Source organism: Barbatula barbatula (genome assembly GCF_947034865.1).
Source record: "Barbatula barbatula genome assembly, chromosome: 21".
Lineage (NCBI taxonomy): Eukaryota > Metazoa > Chordata > Actinopteri > Cypriniformes > Nemacheilidae > Barbatula > Barbatula barbatula.
The window spans coordinates 21,302,002-21,316,654 of NC_136784.1; the positions used below are offsets into that span (position 1 = coordinate 21,302,002).

Consider the following 14,653-nt stretch of genomic DNA (forward strand, 5'->3'; position numbering starts at 1 on the left):
AGTTTGGTTTCTTGATTAGAGGCTTAATGACGGCCATCTTAAAGGGTCCTGGGACATGGCCTAGATTAATTGACGAGTTGATAATGTTATAAATGGGCTCAATTGCAACAGGTAGTAGCTCTTTTAATAATTTAGTTGGTATGGGGTCTAGTAAGCAAGTTGTAGGTTTAAAAGTTGCGATAAGTTGAATTAAATCTTCCTGTTTTATAGGTGAAAAACGCTGGAGCCTTTGTTTTGGAGCGATGGTTGGTGCTAATTCATAGGACAGATTTGGAGGTTGAGTTTTTACAATTTTGTCACGAATCTTTTCGATTTTCTCTGTAAAAAATTTCATGAATTCATTGCTACCGAGGTGCGGCGGAATAGGCAGGTCAGGTGGTGTCTGTTTATTTGTTAATTTAGCGACTGTGCTAAATAGAAACCTTGGATTGTTTTTGTTGGTTTCTATGAGGTTACGAAGGTGCTCAGCCTTTGCTGCTTTTAGTGCCTTTTTATAACAGTTTGCACTCTCTCTCCACGCCATTTTAAAGACCTCTAATTGCGATTTTATCCATTTGCGCTCTAGTTTGCGAGTTTCTCTTTTAAGGGCGCGAGTGGTGCTATTGTACCATGGTGCAATATTTTTCTCATTAATCTTTTTTGACTTCGTAGGTGCAACAGCTTCTAATGTATTAGAGAAAATAGTACCCAATTTCCTGGTCATGTTATCGAGCGATTCTTTATTTATTGGTATGGTTAGTAAAGGAGTCAGATCTGGCAAGCTCTTTGTGAAGCTATCTTTAGTAGCGGAGGTGATTGTTCTATCCTGTCGATAACGAGTTAAAGGGCTGATTCCTGACGTGCGCAAAGTACCCGTTAAAAGATAATATCTATATTGGTTAGATCGGCTACGTGAGATATAATCAGGTCTAGTGTATGATTAAATCGATGAGTGGGTCCTTTAATGTGTTGTATTACCCCAAAAGATTGTAGTAGTTCTGTAAACGCCAGTGCTAATGCATCGTTAGCGCTATCTACATGGATATTAAAATCTCAGACAATTAGTATTTTATCAACGTTAACCAATAGGTCCGATAGGAAGTCCGCAAACTCTTTCAGAAAATCAGTATAGGGACCAGGGGGTCTTTACACCGTAGCCAATGTAAAAGAAAGGAAAGGTTTTTTACTTTTGTAAGGAATAATCTTCTAGGTTTACTAGCATATGCTCCCCAGATTGAGCTCTGGTGTTCAGACTTTGCTGTAAATAAGAGGTCCTCTGTGAGTAGGACTGAAGGGCTTTTGTGACTTCTTGGCTTGACAGTGCATCAGCATTAGAGTTTCTCTTTCCATGTCTATACTCAAAATCATACATGGCAAGTTGTGATACCCACAGCTGACCCATAGTGTACAATTTTGCTGTACGTATTATATATATATTTCAGCAGATTGTTATCTGTCTGGACATATAATTTGTGTCCATAGAGGTGCTTGTAGACTTCATCGGTCACGGTCAGGTCTCAGGTTTGAAATTCTTCTCTCGTCTCTTTCTCTGTTAAGCTGTTGCTTTTACTGGCACTCACGCTCAGCAGATGCCTCTGCAATCAGCTGTAGTGATCTCATTTTTTCTCTGGCCAATATACTGTATAGTGAACAAAATTATAAACGCAACACTTTGGTTTTTGCCACCATTTTTCATGAGCTAATCTCAAAGATCTAAGACTTTTTCTTTGTACACAAAAGGCCTATCTCTCAAATATCAAATCTGTGTGAGTGAGCGCTTCTCCTTTGCCAAGATGATCCATCCACCTCACAAAAAATTACTTTGTAATTGTGGATTTGTATGTATATTTTTTATCTACATAAGAAACCTGAGACAATGTCTGTTGAAATCCTTAATTGTAATTCATGTCCACAATCATTACACATTTGTGAATAAAACTATCAGTGTCTGTATTTTTCTTTACAAAGTCAAACATTTACTGTATGAAATGAAAAATAGCTTAAGATTTAGCGTTCTTGTGAATCACTGAACTTATATTTAAGTGTGGGAGAGTTTATAGAGCAGACACATACGAGACAACTAGTGATTTGACAAGTTGACCATGTTCAGCGTTACAAGACAGCACCTTTAACAGTGTAAAGTCAGCATGCATGCACTTAATTTGAGTTCTCAACTTTTGAAAATTTAATGAAACACATTTTAATAAAGTTAGTTTGAGTTTTGAGTGATTTTTTACTGCGGAGTCTCTGGAGAAAAGGACTGCCCTGGTGCTGGCACAAAGCTACATAACAATTTCAGACATTGCATTGGTTACAATAGAAGTGAATGGGGGGCCGTGCTGTTACAAACATCTTCAAAATATATTTTGTCGTTTTGTTGCAAGAAAGTCAAACAGGTTTGAAATGAGAGAACATTATGACAGAAGTCTCATTTTGAATGTAAAATTCCGTGCCCTGGCAAGGAATGTTCAACCCCATGCAGCTACTGGCCCACACTAGCTCACCCTCTTTTGGCTGGATAGTGGAATTGCAGCTATTGTGCCTGCTTACCATTGAATGTTTAACGTCACAGGACAGAGAAGACTTCGTCATCACAAGATCTCTGTGACTCAGGTGACAGCATTTCACAAAAGACAAAAGGAGACAGAGTGGCTGAACTCTTGACTTTTATTGAACTTTTACTTCTTCTTGGACACACCCACAGTACGACCGCGACGTCCAGTGGTTTTGGTGTGCTGACCACGCACACGCAGACTAGAGAAAAAATAAAGAGACCATTACAAATGACAAAATGCTTTTAATACAATGAAAATGAGACCAGACTGTGCTGCTGATGCAGGGCCTTTTTTAAACCTTCTACACCAGAGGTTCTCGACCCTGACCCGCAAAGCCTTCCCGATCAAACTCTCCTGTCTGTAACTTTCTAGGAATAGGTGGCACAGATCCATCGGGGCATGACAAAGTACAACAAGAGCGATTCTTAAGCACATTAAGAAGTCTGCATCAAGTGGAACAATCCCATTACTAGTAGGGATGCTCCGATCCACCTTTTTTGCTTCCGATACCGATTCCAATACCTGAGATTCAGTATCGGCCGATACCGAGTACCGATCCGATACTAAGGTAAAAATTTTAAAGTGCACAATTACTTAATAAACTATGTGCATTGCTGTGCAAGACATCAGGCTCGACTTAACATAAATTTCCTGACCCCGTAAAACAAAATAACAAACTAATGATTCACAAATTTAGTAAATAGTTTATTAAACCAGCACCGGTGCAAAACAAATGAAAAATAAAACAAAAGTGTTCACTATCTTTGGACAAAAGACATTCAAAATTAAAGTGCAAATTAAGCAGCTGAATATAACAACAGCTTCACTAGCTTGATAAACGGGTATAAATAAATGGAAACAAAATCTCTTAATAATTTTTAAGAAAGTGCAAAAATAATTAAAAAATCAATTCGCAAAAAAAAGCTGCTGAAATTGAGCAAAAAAGTAATAGCTTTACTGCTTTAGATATTCAAAATAACATGAATCAGATCTTTTTAATGCTTTAGTCACTAAAGCAAAGTCCACTTAACTAAACTAAAGTTTAGTGAAAATAAAATTTAACATCCAACACAGAAACAGATGAATAAAACGCTAGCTTTCCTAGCTGAGTAAAACTGCACGTTTGTTGCATTTAACGTGGCATTTTGTGGCACAAAATTCTTATCCAACCAGTGTGCGGTTAAACTTAAAAGCGACACGGTGGACACGTCGCAGCTGCAGATATCTGTTGTAAAACTCACCGCATTGACATCTTTAAGTTTTTCGGATATGTGTTTGCTTTTTGACTTTTCGGTACAGTTCAAGGTAGAGTTAAATATTTACGCTTCGGCGTGTCGTACTGCGGCTCCAGGTGGTTTATAAGGAGTCTGAAGCCATTTTTCGCAACGACGGACAGCGGTTGCCCATCCATAACAATGAAAGCGGTGGAACTTATTGGCGTAGCTGTTGTAAAATAACTCCAAATGACAGATATTTTGGCTCGCTCCATGCTGTTCGCTGCTATATGTTCACTTGTTCACGTGCACTACGTACAGAGCACGTTGCTAGCGTATGATGTCGCACGTTGCTAGCGTATGATGTCGCACGTTGCGCAATGCGCAGCCGCCCACGAGAGAGTTTAAGCGCCGGTGTCTCCATGAACTTTTACATCGTCTAGCACAAATTTTATGTCAGATCGGGTATCGGTCACCGATACCCGATCTAGAATTTTATTACGTATCGACGCCGATACCCGATACGAATATCGGATCGGAGCATCCCTAATTACTAGACGGGTACAAACAGGTAAATGATCAGGGCTGGAGCTAAACTCTGCAGGAAAGACCTCACGTGACAGCATGGAGAACCTCTGTCCCAAGAACACATCTGTCTCAGTGTGACCATGCTGGAACAGACTAAACCTAGCTTTGAACCAGACTGCCAGGTCACCAGCACATGAGCATAGCTCTCTCTCACTATCTCTTCACACTTATAAGTGATGATGTCCAGTAGCTTTTTTTCGTTGTAGTCAAGCAGTGACACTCACCCCCAGAAGTGACGGAGACCACGATGAGCCCTGATCTTCTTCAGTCTCTCTAGATCTTCTCTCAGTTTGTTGTCCAGACCGTTGGCAAGGACCTTGAGAAACAACATTTCACATTTAACCATTTCATAGTTTACTTCAAGAGGACTCAATAGAATGGCAAAAAAAAAATCACTTTTATAAATTAAGACCAACATTTCACATTAAGCATGATGAAAACATTGACCTTCAACAACAAAAAACAAACAAACACACAGAGGGATGATTATCCAGGGCCTGACATTAAGCAATGTCATGTGGTTATCCTTCAGACAAGCACATTTATACACTCGTATGAGAGCGATATTGCATTAATAACTGCACCAGATGGACCTCGCTAAAGGTGACATCTATTGTTTTTTCTTACATTCTCTACATTAGACCAAGACCACCTTTAATTTCATAGTCATGTGACCATGATTATATTAACACCATATCCCTAATATTGTTACATGTTTAACAGAATAAACAAAATAGAATGTTCACAAGATATTAGAGATGCGCAGATGAGCTAAAATGTCACCCGCATCCGCTGCTTCAAATCAATTATCCACCCGCACGTATAATTTTCAATGATATAGATATCAGCACCCGACCCGCAACCGATCGTCACTTTAATTCATCTAATTATTTTCTTTAAGCATGATGTTACCAGATTCAGTGACGTTAGAACTAGTCTGTCAATATCCGATATTAAAACGATACGCTAATTGTAAAATGCTTTTAAATGAACATTTATTTTTATAACAAAAAGTTTGGCTTCGACCACACAAACACAGCTCAAATAATTTGAAATATTATACTGGAACATTCCAAAAACAGATATTCAAAGTAACAAAATAACTTTTTTTCTTTCCAGAAAACAGAACAAAGTCAGATAACAAAACTGTGCTAATTCAGCTTAAATGCAATAAGAGTATTAGCTACTTGGCCTTTTCTTTTGCACCGTGCAAAAACACAATAGCATCTGCTGTGCCTGGATCCAGACGATTCCTCCTCGCCTCTAAAGCCCACACTAAATGAGCGTTCGCTTGCTAGGAGAATATTGTGCATTCCTGCAACAAGCTGTGCAAGGCGCCGCAGTCGTGGGAATAAGCCATCTTGTTTGTCCCAGAATAACACATTTTCCTCTGAGGACTCATCTAACTGAAAGTTTCTCCCGGATCTGTTTCGCTTCCATTTCTGCATTAAGAAAATAACCCCCCTCCACTGTCGACACCCGCGTATTTCTTTTACATGAGTGCAAAATTGCCAGTTGTCTGACTGAAACTGCTATTAAAACACATTTGTATTTTAAAGAAATGTTGTTATAAATAATTGAATTATTAACAAATGATCATCAACCCGCGACCCACCCGCAATTAATCAGAATATATTTTTTATTACCCGACCCAAGGATCATCCGCAGCACCCGCGGATTTAACCGCCATCCACGCATCACTAATGTGCATGTTTTGTATTGTTTACAGAACGGACGCGGTCTCATCATGTTGAGCTGAATGTCTATTTTTCTTTAAAGAAGGAACTTAGAATGCCTAACAAGGCTGTAGATTCACTTGATTTGCATATAGCACATCACCGGACAACACTCACGTCTATTGTGGACACAAAATCAATGCAAGTGAACGGGTCCAGTTAACATTTTTAAATCTCTTGTGTTCTGCCAAAGAAAACGTCACGAGGTTTAATATGACAAGAGTGTGAGTGAATGATGACAGAATTAGTTTTCACTTAAAGCCGTGTGGGTTTATCACACAGGACTCTAGCGTGTTTCCATCAAGTGTGCGATGCGCCTTTTACAGGCATTTCCCTCAATCGCCACACAGCTCATACACAGACAAAAACAAAGATTTATTAACCAGAAACATGTGGTTAGAATTCGTTTCTCAATAAGCACTGGTAGTTTCCTTTCTCATTTATTTTGACTATTTAAGTTTCAGTTTAAGTAAATGTTTTTTTATTCCTCGTTTAGGAAAATAACCTTGTTTAGGTGAAAACAAGTACAAGCACTAATAACAGTGACATAACTCACGTGACTTGTTGTGATCATGATCAGTAAAAGAACCTTTGAAAGACAAAGAAACAAACAGTTGTCCATCCGTACCTGACTGTACTTTCCATCTTTAACATCCTTCTGTCTGTTGAGGAACCAGTCTGGGATTTTGTACTGGCGAGGGTTCTGCATAATGGTCACGACTCTCTCAACCTGCAGCGATTAAAACATGAATAAACCAGGTTTGATGTGACCAACAAGTGTTAGAGACGGAGCTTCACACCCACCTCATCATCAGTGAGTTCTCCAGCCCTCTTACTCAGATCAATATCAGCCTTCCTCAACACCACGTGAGCGTATCGCCGTCCAACACCCTGCGAGAGAAACACAGGCGCGTCGCACAAGAGCTCTGATGGACGTCGCACAAGAGCTCTGACGGACGTCACGCACAAGAGCTCTGACGGACGTCACGCACAAGAGCTCTGATGGACGTCGCACAAGAGCTCTGATGGACGTCGCACAAGAGCTCTGACGGACGTCACGCACAAGAGCTCTGACGGACGTCACGCACAAGAGCTCTGACGGACGTCACGCACAAGAGCTCTGACGGACGTCACGCACAAGAGCTCTGACGGACGTCACGCACAAGAGCTCTGACGGACGTCGCACAAGAGCTCTGACGGACGTCACGCACAAGAGCTCTGACGGACGTCACGCACAAGAGCTCTGACGGACGTCGCACAAGAGCTCTGACGGACGTCACGCACAAGAGCTCTGAAGGACGTCGCACAAGAGCTCTGATGGACGTCACGCACAAGAGGTCTGACGGACGTCGCACAAGAGCTCTGACGGACGTCGCACAAGAGCTCTGATGGACGTCACGCACAAGAGGTCTGACGGACGTCGCACAAGAGCTCTGATGGACGTCGCACAAGAGCTCTGATGGACGTCACGCACAAGAGCTCTGACGGACGTCACGCACAAGAGCTCTGACGGACGTCACGCACAAGAGCTCTGACGGACGTCGCACAAGAGCTCTGACGGACGTCGCACAAGAGCTCTGATGGACGTCACGCACAAGAGGTCTGACGGACGTCGCACAAGAGCTCTGATGGACGTCACGCACAAGAGGTCTGACGGACGTCGCACAAGAGCTCTGACGGACGTCACGCACAAGAGCTCTGATGGACGTCGCACAAGAGGTCTGACGGACGTCGCACAAGAGCTCTGACGGACGTCGCACAAGAGCTCTGATGGACGTCACGCACAAGAGGTCTGACGGACGTCGCACAAGAGCTCTGATGGACGTCACGCACAAGAGCTCTGATGGACGTCACGCACAAGAGCTCTGATGGACGTCGCACAAGAGCTCTGATGGACGTCACGCACAAGAGGTCTGACGGACGTCGCACAAGAGCTCTGATGGACGTCGCACAAGAGCTCTGATGGACGTCACGCACAAGAGGTCTGACGGACGTCGCACAAGAGCTCTGACGGACGTCACGCACAAGAGCTCTGATGGACGTCACGCACAAGAGCTCTGATGGACGTCACGCACAAGAGGTCTGACGGACGTCGCACAAGAGCTCTGACGGACGTCACGCACAAGAGCTCTGATGGACGTCACGCACAAGAGGTCTGACGGACGTCGCACAAGAGCTCTGATGGACGTCACGCACAAGAGGTCTGATGGACGTCGCACAAGAGCTCTGACGGACGTCGCACAAGAGCTCTGACGGACGTCGCACAAGAGCTCTGACGGACGTCACGCACAAGAGCTCTGATGGACGTCACGCACAAGAGGTCTGACGGACGTCGCACAAGAGCTCTGATGGACGTCACGCACAAGAGGTCTGACGGACGTCGCACAAGAGCTCTGATGGACGTCGCACAAGAGCTCTGACGGACGTCGCACAAGAGCTCTGACGGACGTCGCACAAGAGGTCTGACGGACGTCGCACAAGAGCTCTGATGGACGTCGCACAAGAGCTCTGATGGACGTCGCACAAGAGCTCTGATGGACGTCGCACAAGAGCTCTGATGGACGTCGCACAAGAGCTCTGATGGACGTCACGCACAAGAGGTCTGACGGACGTCGCACAAGAGCTCTGACGGACGTCACGCACAAGAGCTCTGATGGACGTCGCACAAGAGGTCTGATGGACGTCGCATCGAGCCGTCGGCGGCTTTACTCACCTTGATGGCGGTGATGGCGAAGGCGATTTTCCGTCTTCCATCGATGTTCGTGTTCAGAACACGCAGAATGTGCTGGAACTTCTCTGGAATGACAAGCGACTGCGAGAAGAAACATTGGATGAATCTCAAACCACTTACATTCACTACAGACTTTTATATTCACGTAGACTTGATGTGTAAAGTTGGTTCTCATTCTTGGATACAATTAAAAGACAAACGCTGCTCTTCATTCTCACCAGAGTTTCTACAAGTACATCCCAGCAGAACTTAATTTCACGACATCAAACTCAAGTTGAATCAATAACCGGTGTAATGGCGGCCGTGTTAGAAGCAGACACGCTGATGTACAGACTCTACATAACGGTTGTGAGACGAACTATTTCAAGGATCAAGACATCGAGTTTCTACAGATAATCGACAACAAGAAAAGGACATTTCACGCTGCTGCGGCGGCTACATTCATCAGCACCGGCGCGGACTTTAAATCCCTCGCATGATCAATCTATACTTCACATCACACTAATATGACCCGACACATATCAAACACGACTTAAACGTGCCAGACGTCACATCGCTGCAAACATTCTTGACCTAAACGAGCCGATGTTGAAAGATATCGGTCAGTTTATGGAGGATTTCGTTTGACACTCACCATCTTGGACGCTGGTTCCGCGCAAAGAGGAAGTCTTCACGTTCTCGCGAGACTTTTTACCACCAGCTCGAGAACCTCTACCGGAAGCGATTGTGCCAACTGAAGCATGATGTTTAAAAATATATTTCTATGATGCAGTTATTGTTATTTTGTACACTTCATTAAATACTGCAGAAAATTTACTCATTTTTTAAATGCGTCCTTTCGTGTTTTATAGCGTTAAATTACAGAACATTTAAATTACAGCGGTCCACATTTCCGCGGAACTAAATATATATGGGACGTAAATACGGACAGGATATGTAGTTTAAAGACTAAATGCAGATGGGATTTGTAGTTTTAATAGACTAGGGACGCGATCGATGGCGGAAGCACTGACTGAAGGTGCTGCTTCTGTTGATTCTGGTGCGATGGCTTATTTACAGAATGAGGTAAAGAGTTTTCTTTTAATATATATATATATATATATCGGTATCAGTGACGTGTTCAACTGTGCACGTTTGACGCATTTAAATCTTGATAAACACTCCGGCTGTCTGTGTTTCTGAATGAAGCATCACAAATAATATCACACACACAACCCCTGAATGAACACACGCACACAGACAGACAGACACGCACGCACACACAGACAGACAGACGCACACACAGACAGACAGACGCACACACAGACAGACAGACGCACACACAGACAGACAGACAGACACACACACAGACAGACAGACAGACAGACACACGCACACAGACAGACAGACAGACAGACACAAACACGCGCACACACAGACAGACAGACACGCACGCACACACAGACAGACAGACGCACACACAGACAGACAGACGCACACACAGACAGACAGACAGACACACAGACAGACAGACAGACAGACAGACACACGCACACAGACAGACAGACACACACAGACACGCACACAGACAGACAGACAGACACGCACGCACACAGACAGACAGACAGACACACACACAGACACGCACGCACACAGACACACACAGACACACGCACACACAGACAGACACGCACACACAGACAGACACGCGCACACACAGACAGATACGCACACACAGACAGACACGCACACACAGACAGACACGCACACACAGACAGACACGCACACACAGACAGACACGCACACACACACAGACAGACAGACACACAGACGCACACACAGACATGCACGCACGCACACACAGACAGACACGCACACAGACAGACACGCACACACAGACAGACACGCACAGACAGACACAGACAGACAGACACGCACACACACACACACACACACAGACAGACACACACACACACACAGACACACGGACACACGGACGCACACAGACACACACACGGACACACACAGACAGACAGACACGCACAGACAGACAGACACGCATGCACACAGACAGACACGCACACACAGACAGACACGCACACACAGACAGACACGCACACACAGACAGACACGCACACACAGACAGACACGCACACACAGACAGACACGCACACACAGACAGACACGCACACACAGACAGACACAGACAGACAGACACGCACACACACACACACACACACAGACAGACAGACACACACACACACAGACAGACAGACACGCACACAGACACACACGGACACACACACACACACAGACAGACAGACACGCACACAGACACACACGGACACACACAGACAGACAGACACGCACAGACAGACAGACACGCACGCACGCGGACACACACAGACAGACAGACACACACAGACAGACAGACACGCACACACACAACACACACAGACAGACAGACACACACACAGACACACACACTTTTTGTCAAAAAATCTTTCCAAAAATACCTCTAAATAATAAATAAGTTTATAAGCTCTGGAGTACAATGATACTTGGCCGTGTGTGTGTGTGGTTTACTCATGGCTTTCATCAGATGTTTAGGGTTACACACACACACACACGCAGACAGACAGACACGCACACAGACACACACGGACACACACAGACAGACAGACACGCACAGACAGACAGACACGCACGCACGCGGACACACACAGACAGACAGACACACACAGACAGACAGACACGCACACACACAACACACACAGACAGACAGACACACACACAGACACACACACTTTTTGTCAAAAAATCTTTCCAAAAATACCTCTAAATAATAAATAAGTTTATAAGCTCTGGAGTACAATGATACTTGGCCGTGTGTGTGTGTGGTTTACTCATGGCTTTCATCAGATGTTTAGGGTTACACACACACACACACGCAGACAGACAGACACACACACACAGACAGACACACGCGCACACAGACACGCACACACACAGACACACGGACACACGGACGCACACAGACACACACACGGACACACACAGACAGACAGACACGCACAGACAGACAGACACGCATGCACACAGACAGACACGCACACACAGACAGACACGCACACACAGACAGACACGCACACACAGACAGACACGCACACACAGACAGACACGCACACACAGACAGACACGCACACACAGACAGACACGCACACACAGACAGACACAGACAGACAGACACGCACACACACACACACACACACAGACAGACAGACACACACACACACAGACAGACAGACACGCACACAGACACACACGGACACACACACACACACAGACAGACAGACACGCACACAGACACACACGGACACACACAGACAGACAGACACGCACAGACAGACAGACACGCACGCACGCGGACACACACAGACAGACAGACACACACAGACAGACAGACACGCACACACACAACACACACAGACAGACAGACACACACACAGACACACACACTTTTTGTCAAAAAATCTTTCCAAAAATACCTCTAAATAATAAATAAGTTTATAAGCTCTGGAGTACAATGATACTTGGCCGTGTGTGTGTGTGGTTTACTCATGGCTTTCATCAGATGTTTAGGGTTACACACACACACACACGCAGACAGACAGACACACACACACAGACAGACACACGCGCACACAGACACGCACACACACAGACAGACAGACACACGCACACAGACAGACACACACAGACACGCACACACACACGCACGCACACGCAGACAGACAGACACACACACACAGACAGACACGCACGCACAAACAGACAGACTGACAGACACGCGCACAGACACACACACTTTTTGTCAAAAAATCTCTCCAAAAATACCTCTAAATAATAAATAAGTTTATTAGCTCTGGAGTACAATGATACTTGGCCGTGTGTGTGTGTGTGGTTTACTCATGGCTTTCATCAGATGTTTATCTCATGTTTATGTGTTGGTAGAAATCATGCGATCCTCTGAATCTGGGTGATCTGGATCTCACAACAGATGAGTTCATTCTGGATGAGGTGGACAGTAAGTTCTCCAGTATCTTCACCAACCCTTCACCGAGAAAGATATTTGGAAGGATGCTTATAACCAGACAGATCTCAACACCTGCAACGGTTTGCTGTCCTACATTCTTCAAAATGTCTTCTGTTGTGTTCAACAGAACAATGGGGTGAGATCTGTCTGGTCTCTCTGCGTTCATCAGAATAAAGACATTTATGTTGTCGGAGCCAACTCTTAAAATCCCTGTGGATATCAACTTTAGCTTTAGCACAGAAGTGACATGACACGACAGGACATTCCCCCAGATGATCACTTTTCAAACATTCCAGATTAAAAGCCGCCATCTAGATGATCATTTCAATTCTGTTCATATTCAACCCACGTAACAAGTGATGCTGGCTCTAAATGCATTTTCAAGTTAACAAATTCCCCAATGTTCAACCTGTTAATAACCTTAATTTTGCACCTAATGTTGCACATATGTTGGTTTAAACGGTTATTTAAATACATAAATGCATTGTCATTTTACATACATTTTGCATATTGATTTCAAATTGAAATTTGCTACCAATATGCTTCAACATTAAGTAGGCTACTGCATGAGCAATTCAAAAAGAAACAGGGCAGCCGACTCTCTCTTGCAGTGCTGCCGACCGCTCTCAATGACGCCGCATGACAGCTTTGTTTTAGTCAGAAATGTGCAGAAGCTATATTAAATATGATTTGGTTTACATGAATCTTCCCTGCAAAGTGAATGAACATCATTTATGAGCACAAGTAACCGGTCAATTTGGCAGATAATCTGACTGCGATAGATGACTTGGTTGATTTTTATCTGCGTTATTAATTTCACACCCTGAATGGAAGATAATAACTCAAGACATGTTTAAAGGGTTCTACCGACCCCTGCAATGACGCCACGGACCACTAGGGATCCTCGTGCCCGTGGTTGGGCAGTTATAAAGTCAGGCGTGTCATCTGTACAGCATGAGCTGTGTTCTGTCCTAATGTCTAAAGGCTGTTGTATACTGGACAAGAAGTGCAGTGACATGCAAGAGCGGCCAGATTAATTTCAAATCACAATGTAATGAGCAATCTCTTCTTGTTCTTTTCTCAGTTCACATTCAAGCAAATCTTGAGGATGATCTGGTGAAGGAGGCTCTGAAGACGGTGAGATGCATGTAAAGCATGTTGTGTGTGTGATGTCTTCACTGGTGTATAATGCGTTTCTCTTGGATCAGGGTGTTGACCTGCGACAGTACTCGAAACAAGTGGAGACAGAACTTCAGCGCATTGAACAAGCATCGATCAAAGACTGTATCCACACTGTGAAACCTTTTGCAATCACAAGAACATTTTTTAAATGAAGCGCTGTTACTTCATACAAACTGATATCAGCACAAATTAAAGACAAATACACATATCTAATAGGGAAAATCGGCCGACTTTTATTAAAAATAATATTTAAAGATTTGAAATATATTTTTTTAGGATAGTTTAGGTCATCACAGAGGGTTCGCTACTGTGTTACATACTGAAAGAAATCAGTGTCACCGGTAGTGAAATGAGGACTTAAGAAACATTGTCTTGTTTATTGAGAAGCCTTGACATCGGCTGATGTAGATATCAAAGAGAGTCAGAACATTGCCTCTTTACACAACCAGATCACAGCCTGTGACTCAATCCTGGAGGTGAGTTTTCACTCTTATCTCCTGATAAAGGTTAAGGGACACTTGATGTTAGTCTGACATCTCAAAGATTTGTTTTCATTAGTTTATACCTTAATCTACCTGCTAATAATGCTCTTT

General features: G+C 43.9%; 2 protein-coding genes across 2 annotated transcripts in view; one reads left to right on the forward strand and one right to left on the reverse strand.

Moving 5' to 3' along the window:
- Nucleotides 1-2,628: 2,628 nt before the first annotated feature.
- Nucleotides 2,629-9,753, reverse strand: rps18 (ribosomal protein S18). The gene is made up of 6 exons (XM_079484805.1): nucleotides 9,438-9,753; nucleotides 8,786-8,884; nucleotides 6,877-6,963; nucleotides 6,701-6,802; nucleotides 4,561-4,652; nucleotides 2,629-2,733 (listed from the first exon to the last, which is right to left on the reverse strand). The coding sequence occupies exons 1-6, from the start codon at nucleotides 9,438-9,440 to the stop codon at nucleotides 2,658-2,660; spliced, it is 459 nt and encodes a 152-aa protein (XP_079340931.1). The 5' UTR covers nucleotides 9,441-9,753; the 3' UTR covers nucleotides 2,629-2,657.
- Nucleotides 9,754-9,780: 27 nt separating this feature from the next.
- vps52 (VPS52 subunit of GARP complex) overlaps nucleotides 9,781-14,653 on the forward strand; it is a 29,996-nt gene continuing 25,123 nt past the window's right edge. Inside the window, exons 1-5 of the mRNA XM_079484806.1 lie at nucleotides 9,781-9,868; nucleotides 12,797-12,869; nucleotides 13,963-14,015; nucleotides 14,087-14,162; nucleotides 14,469-14,536. Coding sequence (XP_079340932.1) covers nucleotides 9,800-9,868; nucleotides 12,797-12,869; nucleotides 13,963-14,015; nucleotides 14,087-14,162; nucleotides 14,469-14,536 — 339 coding nt within the window. The 5' untranslated portion in view covers nucleotides 9,781-9,799. The remainder of the gene's footprint in view (nucleotides 9,869-12,796; nucleotides 12,870-13,962; nucleotides 14,016-14,086; nucleotides 14,163-14,468; nucleotides 14,537-14,653) is intronic.